At 40.7% G+C, this 18,571-nt stretch overlaps 1 protein-coding gene across 1 annotated transcript; it reads left to right on the forward strand.

Moving 5' to 3' along the window:
* The first annotated feature begins 3,094 nt into the window (after positions 1–3,094).
* LOC116327584 (homeobox protein unc-4 homolog) lies at positions 3,095–8,363 on the forward strand. The gene is made up of 3 exons (XM_031749195.2): positions 3,095–3,637; positions 4,301–4,476; positions 6,781–8,363. The coding sequence occupies exons 1-3, from the start codon at positions 3,376–3,378 to the stop codon at positions 7,939–7,941; spliced, it is 1,599 nt and encodes a 532-aa protein (XP_031605055.1). The 5' UTR covers positions 3,095–3,375; the 3' UTR covers positions 7,942–8,363.
* The last annotated feature ends 10,208 nt before the right edge of the window (positions 8,364–18,571 follow it).

An 18,571-nucleotide genomic window follows, 5' to 3' on the forward strand; every position in this document is an offset into this window, starting at 1 on the left:
AGCAGGTCACTAGTGTTTATTGATGATGTGACTGCTGACAGAAGTAGCAGGATGAACTGTGACATGTACAGGGCTATACGTCTGCTCAGATTCTGCTAAAAGCAGCAAAACTGATTGGACAGTGCTTTACAGTAAAAATGGATAATGACCAACAGGATACTGGAAAAATAACCGAACAGTCTCTCAACGGCCAAGTTAGCCACAACCCAGTATATCATGCTTTTAATTTTTTTAATACAAAATTGAAGGCAGACAGACCCACAAGTGAGCAGAAACTGAAGGTGGCTGCAGTAAAGGCCGAGCACCTCACAGCATTTGGTGATGGTTGTTGGCTCCAAACTTCAGGCAGTCACTGACTGAAAAGGATTGTCATGCAAATATTAAAAATAATCCTTACATTTAAAATTATCTTAGTTTGTCCAGTTACTTTTGAGCATCTGAACATCTGAAACAATGTCTCTTTGGCCAACAATTCATGTCCCTAACAACACTTTAGTTTAATGCTGCCGTTTTTGCTTGGTTCCATTTCTTTTAGGGTGTTGGGGGCCGGGTGTGTGTATTAGAAACTTTTACTGATTAGATCATTTGGTTGTGATCATTAGCCTGAGATGGATGATAGTAGACAGATGGATTCAGCCAGTCACCTGCCAAGTATTTTGAAACTGGCTGCCTTGTCCCAAGCAGTTTCAAAGGAGGGTTATCAATCGTTTTATTTTTTTTTCCACTTTCCATTTTGGGAATCCCGTGGGGCTGGGAAGTTATGTAAATAATAAATAAATAAATAAATAAGATGGGTTTTGGGTTAGTGTGTGTCAAGCAATATGATGGGCTGATTCAACAAGGACTGAAAATTAGGATTGTTCAAGTCAGTAACCCTTTAAACAAATAAAGAGAAATTTCATGCTTTGATATTAAAATTGTTTGCTGTATCTGTCAAAACTAAAAAACAATACTTTTCTTTTCGGCAGCATTTTTCTTAAGATGAGTGCACACACTGAATGGAAGAGCAGCAGTCTTTTCTATTTCCTACCAGATTATCAGATTTCTAAGTAAATGTTTTTAAAAATTATTAGTTTAAAAAAAAAAAAATCTTTTTTGTGTCTACAATGAAGTTCATTTCCTTTAAACATAGACACATGACATCTATCCACATGAACATTGTTGATTTAATTAGTAAGCCTGTTCTCAAATTAGGAATATATAAGACATGAAGTTTTAAAGTACACACAGCTCAGGACTTAAAATAAGCCAGAGTGTAAAATAATAAATGAAATCTTAAGTTGTGGTGTAACTGACCTAGAGTTAAATACAACTTCAGGTTGTTTTATGTTGAGAACTTTTGTGGTAAGTACAGAGGGGATCTGTTTTTACAGGTGCTGTTCAAATCAGCATGAAAATGTGGAATAAATCAACATATTTGTGAGTCGTTGAAAAATTACAGCAAATGTAAATGGAGCTAAACAGTCCTCCTTTTGCTTTACTTGATGGAAAGCAAACACTGAGTATTTACAGCTCTGTGACTGTTCCAGTTATACTTACTGGGTAGAATTTAAAAATGTAGAATTTTTCCATATTTGACCAGTATTAAAACAGTTTATTAAATTACATTTTATTTATATGGCACCAAATTATAACAGTTACCTCAAGGCGCTTTATATTGAAAAGTATAGACCCTACAGTAATACAGAGAAAACCCCAGCAACCCCCTATGAGCAAGCATCTGGCGACAGTGGGAAGGAAAACTCCCTTTTAACAGGAAGAAACTTCCAACAGAACCAAGCTCAGGGAGGGGCAGCTATTTGCCATCAATGTTTGATGATGACAGGAGGAAGACAGGACAGATCTTCAGTAGATACTCTTTCATACAGTGTAATAAAGTTTAACTTTAAAAAAAACTACAGTGTAACTTTAACTTACATCACAGAGGTCTACTTTTTTATATTGGTGTAAGTATTACTTTTAAATTTTATGGGTTTTGATCATCTCACATTATCCAAGAGTTGAAGTTTACTTAATTCCATATGATATGGTAGGAAGCTCCAGAACTAGATGGTGAGGTAAAATTTCACTAGTCACCATTTCAAGAATGACAAGCAAACTTTAAAATTTAGCTTTGAAGACAACATGGATTATTGATTACCTTTGTGAACATCTGTAGACTAAGTCTCACAGCTGGACAAACACCTATCATCAGGTGAATATCATGTGATATCATTTAAAAAAGAAAGAAAGAAAGAAAGAAAAAGCTCCAGAAAAGCTAATAAAGCTTCATGGCCTAACTCAGAAAAGCATTTTATCCTGCAGTAGCACGCTCAGTTAAGGCTGAATGGAGACTACTTACTGTATTGGATTCTTGGAAACATCACATCGTGTAGGCTACAATCCACTTTACAGCTAAACACGAGTGTAAGCTGTGAGGTAAAAAATCGAAATAATGAATAGTCGACCAACACCTCGGTCATGGAGGGCTCGGTGATGTGTGTGTGTGTCTGTGTGTCTGTGTGTGTGTGTGTCTGTGGGGGGGGGGGGTTACAGAGATGGAGAGAGGCTTGTACTTTAAAATGCAATGTGACAGCTCAGGAAAAGGCGGGGAGGCTGATAATAAAGGCGCTGTTATTGGATCAATCTGCACCCGAATGCCCCGTAAAAAACACTTACACACCATACGGGAGCGCGCACGCATGCACGATCGCGCAATTGAAGTGAGAGTGAAGGGAAAGAGGGAGCATGGTTATTTCGTTAAAAGTTAAAATTAAAAAAAATGTTTTCTTCTAGAAAAAAACGCAGGGTTTATTCCTGGGGATTTAATGGAGTTGGCCTTTCAATCACTTAGCTATTTCCACACGGCAGCTTAGCCTCGTCCTCATTGTTTTGACAGGGCTGAATTAAAGGACCGTGCCAGGTGTAATTAGCGATCGATCTGAAAGGGGGGGAAAGCTCGCTCTCTCTCTCTGTCTCTCTCTTTCTCCCCCCTTTTTGCTTTGCTTCCTTTAGCCTACTCCATTAACCGCGTCTCTGACGTCACGTGGCGATTAACGTTTCTTATTGGTCCCGCGAGCAGATGGAGGAGTCCTAATGAGCTGGCTCGCGGAGAGAGGGAGCAGGGTTGACATATCGGCTGGACCGTAAACGTGAAATACCTCCCCTAGCCTGGTCTCCGCCGTTTCACTACAGACCGCACCGTGGCCGTGGGAGACGGCTGTCTGCCTGGGATCCCTTCTCTCCCCCCCTCCCCACCTCCGCCTTCGTATCTCCTCCTCCGGTTCCTCTTCGCCGCTTCTTCCTCCTCTCCCCGACTTTTTGTTTTGACTGCATGTTCAGCCACACTGCCTCCCTCTGCATCTTCACTTCGGCCCCGCCGCAGCCCGGGCGAGCATGGACAGCCGTGTACTCGAGCATCCTCACGCCCAGTTCGGAGGCTCCTTGGGCGGGCTGGTGGGTTTCCCGTACGCGCTCGGCCCCCATCACCACCACCACCATCACCAGCACGTCTACGAGCTGGCGAGCGGACACCAGCTGCAGTCCGCGGCCGCCGTGCCCTTCTCTATAGACGGATTACTTAACGGCTCCTGCTCGGCCTCGGTGGTCAGCTCTAACTCGCTGCTCTCCTCCGACAGTCAGCAGTTCAAACTCTCAGGTAGGCTGGGCTATTGTTTTGTTTTGTTTTTTTAATTATTATTTTACCGCCTTATGAGGCACACAGAGGTGCATGAAAACAATGTACTGTACTAGGAAGTGGGGTAAATCAAAGTTTCCTCGGCTTTTCTCGCTACATTGAAGCATTTTTAGTGGAAATAAACCACTTTGTATGATTCTGGGGGCCAGGTTTTACAGGGAAGTCAGCCTACAGAACAAACATAGTCTTTAAAAGTTTTTAACCTGTTTTTTTTTTTTTTCAAAAAGAAGAAGAAGATGAAACAGAGTTTTAGTAATTTTGCGGTACAGGGCGAAGAAGAGGCTAAGATAAAAACTTGTCATTGCAGGGTGCTAATTCATTCGGCCAAAATTAAACGTTAAAGGCCTAATGAACAGAAAATTGTCTCTTATATCAAATAAAATCATGCATTAATTATTTGTTTATTTATCGGGACGTGGTTTATGTCGAACAGCAAAAAGAAAAGTGATAGTTGTCAGTTTTACAACAAACTGGTTTTAATGTACAAGCTAACTTTGCCGTGAACCTCGTAGCATGAACGTCTCTCTCTCTCTCTCTCTCTCCCTCACTCACACGTGCGCTCACATACACACACTTCTACACACGCAAACACACACATACACACACATACACACACGACTTCAGATTCTGGGGACCCGGATAAGGACAGTCCCGGTTGTAAACGGAGGCGCACGAGGACGAATTTCACCGGGTGGCAGCTGGAGGAGCTCGAGAAGGCTTTCAACGAGAGTCACTATCCGGATGTGTTCATGCGGGAGGCGCTCGCGCTCAGGCTTGACCTCGTGGAGTCACGGGTTCAGGTAAAGACACACAGCAAACTAGACACAAGATGTGGGGACACTGAGGAGCATTTTTATTTCTTTTTTTCCCCTTGAGATGGACGTAGCCAACACCAGACCCCAGAGTGATTTTGCTGCTTCTCTGAATTTTCTCTACAACAATATAGTTTTGTCATGGTCCGTGGAGACTTAGCCTGGCCAATATTCAGGTAGCTGTTTGCCAGTTATCAAAGCGTCAATAAAGAGTCTCCTTTGAATTATGCATGTAGGCAACCTATTGATTTATGGGTTAATAAAAAACATGGCTATTTACTGAGCAAACCAAGGGGGGATATAGTTAATAGAATTCTTCCTTCACCTTTCATTTTTTGTTTTAACACCCAAGCTATAATAATAATAATAATAATAATAATAATAATAATAATAATAATAATAAATAATTAATAATTACAGTTTGTAAACAATTTACAGTTAGATTTTATTTTTACTATATATATTTAAAAGCTGAGTTATTGCATTTTTATTAAAACTTTTAGGCTATTATTAGTAGTAGTAGTACTATTAAGTGCAACAATAATGAATACTGGTGAGCTATTAATAAAACGATTAATTTTACAGTATATCTGATAATAATAATAATAATAATAATAATAATAATAATAATAATGATAATAATAAAACCCTATTAACAACATTCCTGTAATATAAAAATACTTTAAGGTAAATATTTATTTTTTGAGGCTCTGGAGCATCACTTGTTAAATTGGTGGTTTAATTTGACTTAATAACAATAACAGCAACAAAAATAATAATAACTTAATACGTGATCTAGTTTGTTGCTTGTAATTAATTCGCTGTGTGGCCGTTTTAAAATAATATTCTGTATAATTTACCGTAGAGGCTGTTCATGTATATTTGCCATGTATAGCTTTCACATGGCTGGATGAGTGAAAGCGGGAACGAAGCACAGCTCTCCGTTGATGTTGTTTTGGGGATTTCGCTCCTAAACCGCAGATTATTGTTCCCTCAAGCTTCTTAACGCTCCTTTATCAGCAGGTTTGCGGGGGAAAGATATAACCAACATTAACAATTCATAAGAAGCGCCTTTGTCGCGTGCGATGCTGGTCTCGCCTCCTTATTATGCAATATTCGCGGATCTTTTTACCACTCCAGACCTTATCAGTGCCGAACACGCGGGCACGAGCGCGCCCAGAGGCCGGGTGTGGAGCGCTCCTGGGCGGGGGAGGCTCTCTTTCTTGGCTCGCTGCGGAGGGAGGAGAGCCAGGGATTGCCGTGCAAGTGCCACAGTCCTTCCGACCCACAGAAGCGGACGGGATATGGCCGATTTAAGCCAGTGTGCAGTCAAATGTAATCGACGGAGGTGCTCATCGCACACGCTCGTTCATAATTAACACCTGCACATCTGCGCATCTGCAGGTTCCACCGCTGTGACCTATTAACCTAATGTGCTGCGCACACGTGTAAAGCTGCAGTAAACAAAGAAACAAGGAGAACGAAAGCAGTGATTTCACTTGTTTCGAGGCTTTGTGGGATTTGGGTGGATTTACAGGCAGTTTTTGGTTTTGTGCTTACCTTTTGGTCAGACACTGCTTTATCAGTTTATCCTGGCAGACGAGAGGTCTGCTGTTGCCATAAGGCTGTCAGACACTCTATTTAAAAAACCTTTTGTCTAATGCAGCCCCACTCAGTGAAGTCATATATTGGTTTTTATGGTTGGGATAATAAAAAAAGAAGAAAAATATGAATCCTTAAAAATTAATACAGAGTTTATTCTTTTTTTTTCTTTGTTTTTGATGCTTGTTACAAAGGGAATCTTTCTGAATTCAGAAGATATTTTTGATTGGAGATATCCATGTTAATTTAAGATATTCTGTAATTCCACTACGAACAAACCAATTATTTACACAGTTATTTAACAGATACATGGATTGTATTTATTTTCTGATAGGCTGTAATATGTTAGCAAATTGATAAAAATGCAAATTGAGTCTTGGATGAGTTTTCAACAGCAGGTCAAAAAAATTATAAAGGAAAAGGAGCAAATCCTCTCAGCATCTTTGGGAGATTCGCCTAAAAAAAAAAAAAAAACTTTAATATTTGATAAACTATTAAAACAAAATTCAGTTTAATTCAGTCAAAATTCACCAAAGCAATATGATGTATAAAATGACATTTGCTTAAAAGTCCTTTTTGTTATATGTTGTTGTGAAAAAATGACCACTCTCCTGCAAAATTCACCTTGTGTGCCAGTGTTCCACCTGTGCATGCATTTTCATGTGTATATTTGTGTGTACATGTGCATAGGTTTGGTTCCAAAACCGACGCGCTAAATGGAGAAAAAAGGAGAACACAAAGAAAGGGCCGGGCCGACCTGCTCACAACTCCCACCCGACCACCTGCAGCGGCGAGCCCATGGACCCGGAGGAGATTGCACGAAGGGAGCGCGAGCGGGAGGAGAAGAAGAAGAGGAAACAGGAGAGGAAGCTGCTCAAATCCCAGAATAAACTCCTCGCAGGTGACAGCTTCCACACACCCGGAGGTTCGGAGAGCGACAGCGGGGTCTCCCAGTTCACTGACAGCGAGCAGCAGTCTTCTAACCTTACTCTTCACATAGAACTGCCAGCATCGAAGGGTACGGGAGGACACCAAACTGAATCCAGCTGTGACCAAACGCGGCACGATTTCAGCCAACTACAAAACCACCAAAACCAAAGAACCACAGCAGACTCGGAGCAGGTTTCGCCAGGCAGCACGCACAGCTCCAGCCCTGGAGGCCCGAGGTCCTCCGCCCTGCAGAAACGAAACCCTTTCAGCGTGGAGAGCCTCCTCTCTGACACCATGCCTCGACGGAAAGCTCAGCTGGACTTCCCCTCGCTGCCTAATCAGAGGACACTGGTGGGAAAAGGTCACTTCTTGCTTTACCCAGTTACCCATCAGCCTTTGGGTTTTCTAGTGCCCCAAGCGGCCCTGAAGGCCACACCATGTCAGGACAGCATTAACAGGCTCAGCCTGGGACAGAGGTGTGTGCCAAGTGAAGGGAGCCCTGCTCCCTCTGACCTCTGCAGCTTTGGCAGCGTCACCAAGCCGCTGAACTCGGATCATATACAGCATGACACGCAGCATCACCACAATCACGTTAGCAGCAGAGCGGATGGAGCCAGCGTGGAGGACTGTGGTGGTGACTGCGGGGATGGAAGATTCCCTGTTTCTCCTCCACCAAACAGTGCAACTCAGACAGCTCGGGTCAGACTGAGCTCCACGCAGTCCAGCGACAGCGGCGAGGAGAGGAGTCCCAGAGTTCAATTGGAGGCGGCGACCAATGGCTGCCAATCTGCTGAGCTGTGTGCAAAAGAGAAGGGTGCAAGAGAGGAGCAAGCGTCTCCAGACCTCTCTGAGTGTCTCAAGGCAAACACAGACTGTCAAGAAACACCCGGAACAGATGGAGAGGATGTCGATATGGACTAACACTTTCAAGGAGCAAACATAAACAAAGGACCAGGAACACTGCTCAGACTATTCAAACATTCCCAAAGCTCTGCTGAGACGCTCTAAAACATATCAGGAATCAGGAGACTTAATCCTCATCTATTTTTGAATCAGAAGGTGTGATCAATCCAGATGGCCCCCCTCAAAGCTGTGGCTGTCCTTATATTTGGGCTTTAGGCCTCAAACACCTTTAGAAGCAGGTTCATTCTTTTTGCCCTCCTTTTATTCTTTTGTTTTCTTCCTTTTTTTTGGTGAACAACTTGTAACAAAAAGTAGGCTACAATAAACATCTTACACACAACAAAAATCCTCAGATATTGTAAAAAAAAAACAACAAAAAAACGAGAAAATGATATTTATATGTAAACATTTTGATAAATAAAGTTATTGTTTAAATTGAATCACTGTCTTTCCAGGGCCATATTGAAAAGGGAGGAGCAGGGGAGGGGAAGGAGGTGAGATTCGGGTGTAGGGGAGTGCTGCTGTGTGGCAGAACCTCGGATCATGGCGGCTGGAGTTTTGTCGTGTTACAGCAGATAAATCCCCCCTTTTTCCCCCCTCTGCGTAGTGAGCCGGAGCTGGGGCTCAAGTCCGTCTGGCTGTTTGTATTTATTGCTTTAACAAATTTATTCATTTGAAAGGCCGAGCTGGAATGAGGTTAGTGGCCGCGGGCTATAGGACCCTGCGCCTCCTGCTGAGTTTTGATATGAAAGTAATTATTTTCCCACTGGCTGCCGCGGGTCTCGAGGCAGTTTCCCCCACCGCCACCACCGCCGCCGCCGCCCCCTCCTTTCAGCCCAAAGGGTTATTAGACATTACCGATTTCTAGTGATACGGAATCACATAAACTTCCTACAATAATAGAATTAGCATGAAAGGCAGGGGTGTCAAATTGAAATGGGAAAATAATAGCCGCGCCAGCTGCACCGCAAATGTGTGCGTGCGTGTGCCCGTGTGTGCGTGAGAGCGCATAGTCTATTGAGCGCGAGGAGGAGGAGGAGGAGGAGATGGTGGTAGATTCGTGGGGCGGAATTTTCATGAGCTGCCGCGGTTGTCAGACGGCCCTTGTAGTCGGCTATATTAAGATAGATGTTCGATGATATCCCTCATTGTTCTGTCGCTTATATTGATGTTGCAGCGTTATCGCCCTATTGATCATGTGTCGCACATAATAGGACAGGCGCGCGCCCGCCTGCCTGCTCCTTTTTACAAAAGCGCCCGGGCCCCTCGTCATTTGTTCTAATAGGACCGCGAGTCCCTGGAGGGGAGACAGATAAAGATATAGGAGAGGGGAGAGAGAAGAGAGAGAGGGGAGGCGAGTGATGTGCGGGGCTTGCATTAATAATTTTTTTTTTTTTGACCAATTGTTGTCTGAGCAGAAAGAAAAAGTGAAGGAAAGTGAAGAATGGGCGTATTAAAGATATTTAGAAGACCCCACCAACGCCACCCCTCCGTAAAAATGTGTCAGGTGTGTGCCCGCTCGCGCTTACTGGGCGTGCGCCCCGTTTAGAAAAGAGTGTGTTTAGCTTATGAAGTGTAAACGCCACCAATTCCCTGGAAACTGAAATCCCAATTATTAAAACCATCAATTCCAGAGCGCAGTGCGCAGAGGAGCTGTGTTGACAGCCCGGCTAAATATCCCTGATCCCTCCCGGTCACCTCGCCTTTATTTGCAAATAAATTGAGGGGGATCCGAGGGACGGAGCTTTACTTTGCTGCGCCGACCTAAAATGAATTTCCGTGCCTGAGTCCCTTTAATAATATTTACATAATTTTCGCTCGGTGACTCTGCTATTTGCGCGGCAGGAAGCTGGTGGTGGTGGTGGTGGGGGGGGGGGGGCTTTACAGGAAAATAATTAGACAAGAGGACGAGGAGGGGAGCGAGAGTGGAAGAAACAGCAGGAGGAGGAGGAGGAGGAGGAGGATGGGTTAAGACCGAAGCCGAACACTAAATTCCCAGACAGCTAAAATCAATGAAAGTAATAACCCTATTATTTAATTCATAAGGACATTATTTTCCCATAAGGCCTCGGGAAACGTCCCCTTCGACCGAAACAATCACATTAAATTGTTCATTCCGCGTGCGCTGTGTGAAATTCCGACTTTTATACTCTCTCTCTCTCTCTCTCTTTCTTTTCTTTTCTTTTCTTTTTTTTATTTGGCGGGTGAAACCGCTTTATTATAATCGGTTAGTTTCGAGAGAGCGATTAATTAGAAAATATAGGTCTGATCTCCCTTCAGCAGGGCCTTGTGTGTGTGGAAAGTGTGCTGCGAGACATAACGAACCACAAATGAGTCTTTGGTAGACTATAAAATTGGACCCCTCTCCCCCTCCCAAATAATTAAAGGAATAAACTGAAAAATAGATTAAACCTATAAACCTATGGGTAGAAAACAGGCGTCCATAATAACCCAGGCCAACACACGTGCCTCCTCACGAGCAGCTTTGAGAGCCACAAATAAACGAACCAAAGCGTCTCGAATAGCCTGGCCTTAATACATTTTGGAAGTGATGATCTTAACCTTTATTTGCAGACGTAACAATGTAACAAGGCACAGCGGAAATCAGCTCAAGACATGGACCTCCATTCAGCTCCCATATATTAGTCTATTTTTGCGTGATTTCCCACTGTTTTCTGGCAGCGCGTTTTGTGAAAAGTTTGCAAAGGCCCTATCTATCTATCTATCTATCTATCTATCTATCTATCTATCTATCTATCTATCTATCTATCTATCTATCTATCTATCTATCTATCTATCTATCTATCTATCTATCTATCTATCTATCTATCTATCTATCTATCTGTACGGGGAGAGAGCCAAAGAGAGAAAGCCAGAGAGAGGGAGAGAGAGAGATGTTTTGGTGGCACCGACACAAACGACCAATCGATCAAGCCGAGCCTCGACCGGGCAGGGCCTCCCGCTGTGTCCGTGCCGCTCATGCATCACACTTTATGAATTCAATTTCAACCGGGAGAAATTTTCAATTTGAACGCGCGATCATTACGGCGTAGGGGGATAGCGTAAATTGTTTTTGCTCTATTATGCATTCGGACGCCATCATTTTTCTTTCTAATTACCGAGGTGTCAGCGCGGCCTGTCACCCCGGCGCTGATTTTCAATTTAACTGATCATCATACATTCATTTTCCCATTTGATAAATCTGCTATCTAGACGCGCCCGCCATGCCCGGAATATTAAGCGGCGCTGGGGCGCAGTAATAGGGGGATGTGTATGCGGCAATGAGCGCGGATCAGCCAGCTAATTTAGCACCTTCCACATTCCCCGTCTCCATCCCCCCATTTCCAATTCTCAAGAGGCAAGAAAACACACACACGCGCGCCCAGGAAAGGAGAGGAAAGAGGAGAGTCCGATGGCTGCATAACCTCCACCAGTGAAGAAAAACCCTGAGGTTAGAAAGAATCACAGAAATATTGCGAGAGAAGAAGAGAGGGGCTTCCAATCCACGCGTTTTTTTTCTTGTTCAATTTACGAGCAGGATTAATTAACACTAATTGAGTTCTTCAATTCTTGTTATTTTTATTTAATAGAAACAAATTTGCGCAATTAATTATGTGCGTAATTTCAAGAACCTATTACACTCCCCTCCCCTCTCCACATATCCCTTCTCTGTCTCTCCATCACCTCCCCATGCTCCAGCACGGACTATATTAGCAGCTTTTGTCATTAGCTTTCGGGCATCTTTGATCCGCTCTAAATGGGCCTACAGCCAACATCTGTGACCAACTAGAACCTGGTGTGGTGCCCAATATAGGTTTGAATCCCATCTAACAGAAAACTGGTTTATATCAGCAAACAAGCAAGTTCTGAGCGTTTAGTCTTAGTGTGGAAGATGTATGGTGAAAGAAAAAGTCATAGGCCTCAAGGTCTGTTTCATGTCAAAGGTTTGGGTTATTCCAGACTAGTGTGGTGGTTTACGGTTTTCCACATGTCATCCTCAAGTTAAGCACTTGATAACTGAAAGTTTGCTGTATGAATATGCACTATTAACAAAGAAAGAAACTGAGATGTGATGGAGAGTAGACCAAAGAGATTTCTAGGCTTGAGTTCTGTTTCCAGGTTTAGGATCAACTTTTCGTATTCAATCATGACGTAACCCCTGTGGCAGATTTGGGAAAAATCAAAAATCAAAAAAATTAACATAATCATCATCACTTATTATTTTTGAATCACTCATTTTTAAAAATATAATCACCAATCCTTTCTCAAATAAATGATCTATCCTTTATATTAAAGGAGATCTTAGTTAAGTTAATCATTATGTTTATTTTATTGTTCTACTGAATACTTGTGAATAGCAGCCCCTGGAGCAGAGTTCAGGGCTTAAATCACTCAGTAATCATTATGCTGTCTGTGGGCTTTGGATAAAGAGAAAACACACTTAACATTGGTTTTATCATTTAGATATAACCCAATTATAATTTACAACCAAATAAAAACAGCTTAAAACATGTCGAATCTCTTCAGTGGCCAAATATGTGTTTCTCTGGTTATGAACTTCTTTCTTTCTTTTCTATATTTCTTAACAGAAGGCTGCTTTGTGATCAAGTTTTCCTTTCACGCCCCTCCAAATCCTAAACAGACCTAAATGTTTTAATTCTCTAAAGTGTTCAAACAGTTAACCAGGAGGCCTTACCTTCTGCCTCTACAGTGTGGCTGAGATGGCACACTTCATTAACTGTGTCTCTAAGCTTTATAAAGCGCGCTGTACTGTCTTTAAGTGGCGCAAGCCTTTGTGGATGTCAGAAAAAATCGCCTACAAATTTAGAATCATTTACTTTTAAAATGTAAGCTAAACAGGTGAAATGCTGAATTGAACATAAGCAACATCAAACAACGAAGACTCAAAGCCAGTGTCAATAAATATAAGGGCTGAATTTCGCTCCATAGTTTCTGCTCGCCCCTTATTGGAGCATCTGGATGCTGACTGAGACGCACACACTCCCAACAAGCCCACCTTGTTTCAGGTGCCAGTGGGTGCAGGGAGGACTGGGTGTTTGTTGCGATGTAATGAACGTTTATGGGCACAGAGCAGCTTTGGTTTTGTCGTATTCTTTGTTTCATTAGCCCAGTGGTTGTAATAAATGCCAGCGAGCCAACGGGATAGATTTTAATTAAGTCAGTGAGAGATGAGTGGAGTGACACAGAAAGCGGGGCAGGGCGGGGAGATGAAAGTGGAGGGGGACAGCTTTTCAATAAATCGGTTCGCTCAGGGGTTAGTCGGTGATTTCCTCGGCAAAGTGTTGAGGCCGAGCAGGACTCGCAGTAATTTGGTTGATAAATCAGCGGCGTTAGGGGCATGAAGCTTGCCGGTCGACCGGTTGGTTCTGCGTGTGATTTATGTGTTACCCGGGGGTCGTACACAAGCCCATGACAGTCCAGGATGAATTAACCAGCAGCCAGCGCGCTCCTAATGAGCGGGTATTATTTCGCACACACCCTTCCTTACAAAAAAAAAAAAAAAAAAAGTGTGAAGAACGAGCCTGGCATACGACCCTCCCTCCCTCACCCAACATCCCCCCTCCACTGTGCCATCCCTGAGGTGTCGCATTGATTCAGCATCAGAGAGTTACCCCCACACATGCACACAGAAAGATAGTGTGTTATTTATCTGCAGTATCCAAGAGACAAATGGTTCAATAAGAGTCTGGCACCAGCTGATTGGGGTTAACTGAAGCATAGAAGTGACAGAGACTTGTCCTGACAAAAGATTTAAACACATAAAACAATTTCATCAGATATTGATCGCCAGCACTATTTTTCTTGTCTATAGCTTCCTGCAATAACCTTTAAACATGCTCTGGTGTACAGTGATGGAGGAAGTAGTTAAATCCTTGAGGAAATGTGGCAATGTCACATTGTTGACATGGGACCAAAAATGATGTTTAAGTAAGTCACTGACAAAATGTAGAAGGATCAGCAATGCAGAAAAGTGTTTAGGTGTTGCGCTATTCAGATCAAGAAAATCATATCTGTGAATAAAAGTATTTAAAAGCCTCAAAAATCCAGGAAAAAAATACACCTAAGGTAACGAGTAGAATACATTAAAACTAGCCCTACAAAATAGTACAGCTTTTGAGAAAATGTACTTACTTTGCAACAACGTTTATATTATTTATTGTATAAATTGTATTTTATTTTTGCAGGGCGGAACGTTTGCAATCTATTATTTTGTTTGTTTAAACCCTGTATATCTAACCTATGACAATGGGATAGGTTTCAGTATCCCCAATACCCTAATAACTGGTTAAGAAAATAGATGGATTGATGGATGGACAATCAAATTTAAACATGTTGTAAATACACTGTAGTTAGCTAGGAGGCTAACTATAAAACATCCAAGAGTCTCAGAATACAAGACACACAAGATATATGGACAAAATAAGATCCAGTTGTTCTCTGCTGTTGTAAACTAACAAAACGTGCAAAGCAGAAGCACAGACATAAAAAGCATTCACAGTATATAAAATACATAAATCCACATAATACAATAAAAGGAAACTGAAAATAGACAAGCATGAAGGTATATGATGATAGAGTGGCAATAAGACAGAACAGATGACTTGAACACAAATGTGCTGACAAAATAATATGCCACTGAGTTTTATTGCTGACAGACAAATATTAATTAACCCTTTCTTTAAAGGACAGTTAATATGTGTGCAGTTGCATGGTTGCTCCCAGCAAATACTAATTCCATTGTAGTGCAGCTTTAAAAGACAATTTAGACTCACTAAAAGTGAGTTTTTTGAGTGGAAAAATGCACTCTTCTCCTGTTACAGCTCCCGTGAAGTGCCATTGTTTCTCTGTTCATAAACTCAAAAAATGTCTAATCTTTAAATAGAAAACAGCTTTTTCTACCATACCAAGTTACAATTTCTAACCTCCAAACTGTGTTTATTAATGACTTTTGTTATATTATACACATAATTATTATATACATTAGATATTGGCAAAAGGACAGGCAGATGGAAGATTATTGATAAATAATATAAACAGAGGTGGGCCCAGGGCAGAGCCTTGTGGAGCACCCAAAGACAAATGGAGAAGAGCTGATTAATTCATCTTATCCATCCCTGATAAGGATAAGCAGAAAAGAATGGAGAGATGGATGAATGGATCTTATCCAAAGAAATGAGGAAAACAAGAAATGAGATTACTTAGATGTGAGATCCCTGTGACAGTGGCAAATACCTCCCTGAAATCCAGAGGCAGAGTTTTGACAGCATCAACTTTACCCAACAGAAATCTTTTTTTTTTCTGTGAAGAAACAGTTGGCTGTTTTAGTTCAACAATTGGTGCTGACGCCAAAATTAAATGACAAATTAACAAATTGACAAATGATTTGTTTTGATAATTTCACTTACTAATACTGTAGGCAGGATAATTACAGGCTTACAAATACAGGCACGAAAAGTAGTTGCTGTTATTGAAACAACAGTTGATTGCCAAACAAGACTGAAAGACTGGCAGTTGCATTAGTGGTTGGCATTAAATAGAAGTATATATATTTCTTACTTAGTGGCATTCCATTTACTGAATGCAGCGCAGCTACTTTATTTATTCAGGTGAAAAAAACTTCTGCAAGTGGTAGTTAGGAGTTTCTACTACTTCAGCTTCAGTATATGTTAGCTTAACTTAAAGTTTAGCTTTACCACAGAGTGCTTTTTTAATGTTTTATGATTAAAATAAATATCTGCATGGTAACAGCTGCCAGAAAAATATACAAGTAAAAAGTGCCTTATTTTCATGTGTTGGGAACCAAACAGTCAAGTACAAGGAAAACCAGAGGCTGAATATTCAAAAATGAGCCAGTTTCTCAGGATCTTTTGAGTTATTGTGCATCTCTATATTATGAATTGCCACCCAGTCAGCTTTACATTTGACTGAAAGTATAACAGCACCAATGGAAACAAACACATAAAGATGAATTTCGCTGCCTCGATCGTTTTTTCAGAGGTTATGTAGAGTCTTACAGAGCAGTTCTAACCTTTATACGTTTCTAATACTTGCGTCTTTTGGTTTGTTTTAATCTTATCTGTTTAAAGAATAATGGGGAACCCTCTATATCTGCTCAGTTAAAGTGCTCTGTTTGTGATATTTACATGGCTACTTTCTGAAGACTCCTTACTGGATGTTCTGAAGGATTATTTCTTTAACATGGAGAAGTTCCTGCAAACGTCTTCCACTATCATCCACTGACGTCCAATGCTTGCTGCTGAATTTACCAGTTTTATTTCTTCACTAACATTTTTATACCATTTCTCTGATGGATTTGTTTTGTATTGCAAATATGGCAACTTACACTTGCATTACAATCTCATCTAACTGCAAACTGTGACTTCATAGCCCCATAGCAAATGCCAATACCATGCTTGGAGTCGTTTCCAGACCTTTTATCTGCTTAAAAGGAGCAATAATGACAAAAATGCCCCACACTCATGCCAAAAAAGTTGGATTGCATTCTCCTGCCACATTTGAGGGCCAGAAAAATGGGACTGTATAAAAACAGTATATCATTCCTCAACTATTAAGTCAATATTTTTGTTCAGTATGTCAAATGACAATCTGGACTAATGTTTTCAGTTACTCCAGAATCAGATAAATCAAACTCCAGACATTTCAGTAAATTTTAAATTACTACCTAATAAACATGTTCCTCCTCTGAGCCTGGGGGCCTCCTAATGTAGACTCCTGTATTTCTTTAAAAAACAACAATTATAGGAGTGGAACATTTAATATTCCAGTCATACCACCAGAACCCCCCCCAAATATGTACATATGTCGTGCCAAGATTTTTCAAGAGTTTCTGTAAGAAGACAGAAATCTACTTCTTTGCAAATCAATAAATGTCATTTTCAAAGACACAGGTATTTGTCTTTAATATATAAAGTTACTGTGTGTTATCTTATTAATACATTGAAGTAACTGGGTGTACTTTAATGTGCTGGTATAAGTATCACACTGTGCAGAGCAGTGACAATGTTTTCTATAATGGAGCTGCCCAACCGTTCTTGTATAGATTGTCTTTATATTTTATGTTATATTTTCTCCCTGTAGGGCTTTACAGGTTCTGAGTATGGAGCTGAGTTTGATGTCAGATTTAATATCAAAACAGTCATCTAATTGCATATAAATGTATAACTAAATTTGCTGAGTTGTACTTCAGCGGAGACGTCGGTAATGTAAGCAGAGTGATCAAATATCTTAATTCAGATTGTGTGACAGAGTTGCCAAAGAGGTCTTAAATATATTATGTTCTTATATTTTGCCTACATATGATGTAGGTTTAAAAAGAGAGCTGTACAAAACTTTTATCACACAGTTAAGATTTCATTATAAATTATAAATTTTTCAACATTTTTTTTTGTATTGTAAGAGGAAATGTAAGCACGTTAGCGAGTGACTGTGTGGCATCTACCAATATGTACGTTATTTACACAAATTTGTCCAGTAAATCAAAATAGTATCAATTTAAATACATTTTTTTTTTTAATAAAATCTTTTATCTTTTAGCCAAAATAAATATTTTAAATCAACAACAAAAGAGATGTCTGTATTTGTGTACACAGTACAGTTGTTTAAAAAACTAAAATGAGGGTGTACATGCAAATTCTCTGGTAGAAATAACTCCAAGTTCATGCAAATATTTTACTATTTAAAATATGCGCAGTTACAGTAACATGACCCACAGGAAGTATTTGAATTTCAAGCAAATACAAAGGAGACTTGAAATATGGTATCGCTCTTCATTCAGTGGCTGCTGCTGTCTAACCTGCACTCCACCACAGTGGATGAGCCAATTACACTTGAAAGCCATCATGCAATTAATTGGCAAGATAATATGTGGCCTTTCATTTGCCTTTCTTGCAGTTTAAAATGAACAACATATACCTCCCACTGGTAGAAGTAGTAAGCATTTTAACTGCTTTACGTAGGGTGGCAGCAAAGCTACCGTCCTACATTTAAAGGAAACAAAGGTTTTATAGTAAAAATACTACAGTGTTACAGGAAATTGACAGAGTCTTGTGCTGTTTGGTAGTTTAACCAAAAATATACGATACTGCCTGCTCCCCCTTATTAAAATCATGTTTACTTTACAGGATGTACGCTGATTTACAATCACTGTGGTTAACAATATGGATGTGCAGTGAGGCGAGCAGTGAGAGTCTGAGGAATCTACTTTAACTGGGATTCATTTTTATATGACAGAATAAAGACAGGCTGACAGATTGCTCTAAACAAAAATTGCATCATTCAGTGTGTAACTACTATAATTTGAGTTAACATAACTCAAACGTACTGCAAGACTAAATTAAATGAACCATCTCAGGTTTCACTCAATCATCTACTGACAACAATCACTGTCAGTAGAGACAGAAGACTCACACCTGAAGAATAATAATAATGATAATAATAACTTTATTTATAAGGTGCTTTCAAACAAAGTGTATTGTAAAAACACAATACAAGTTAAAAACAGTAAGAATTTAAAAACTGAAGGCATAGAATTAAGACATGTAGGACAGGGTGAACAAATGTGTCTTCAACTTAGTTTTAAAAACCTCCACAGAGCATGCCTGCCTAA

This window comes from Oreochromis aureus, linkage group 6, assembly GCF_013358895.1.
Source record: "Oreochromis aureus strain Israel breed Guangdong linkage group 6, ZZ_aureus, whole genome shotgun sequence".
NCBI lineage: Eukaryota > Metazoa > Chordata > Actinopteri > Cichliformes > Cichlidae > Oreochromis > Oreochromis aureus.

Excerpts from the sequence above, each read along its gene's own strand:
- LOC116327584 (XM_031749195.2), top strand. The coding sequence starts at position 3,376 with ATGGACAGCCGTGTACTCGAGCATCCTCACGCCCAGTTCGGAGGCTCC. Across the intron at positions 3,638-4,300 it reads TCAGCAGTTCAAACTCTCAG|ATTCTGGGGACCCGGATAAG; the intron begins GTAGGCTGGGCT and ends ACACGACTTCAG. Across the intron at positions 4,477-6,780 it reads TCGTGGAGTCACGGGTTCAG|GTTTGGTTCCAAAACCGACG; the intron begins GTAAAGACACAC and ends ACATGTGCATAG.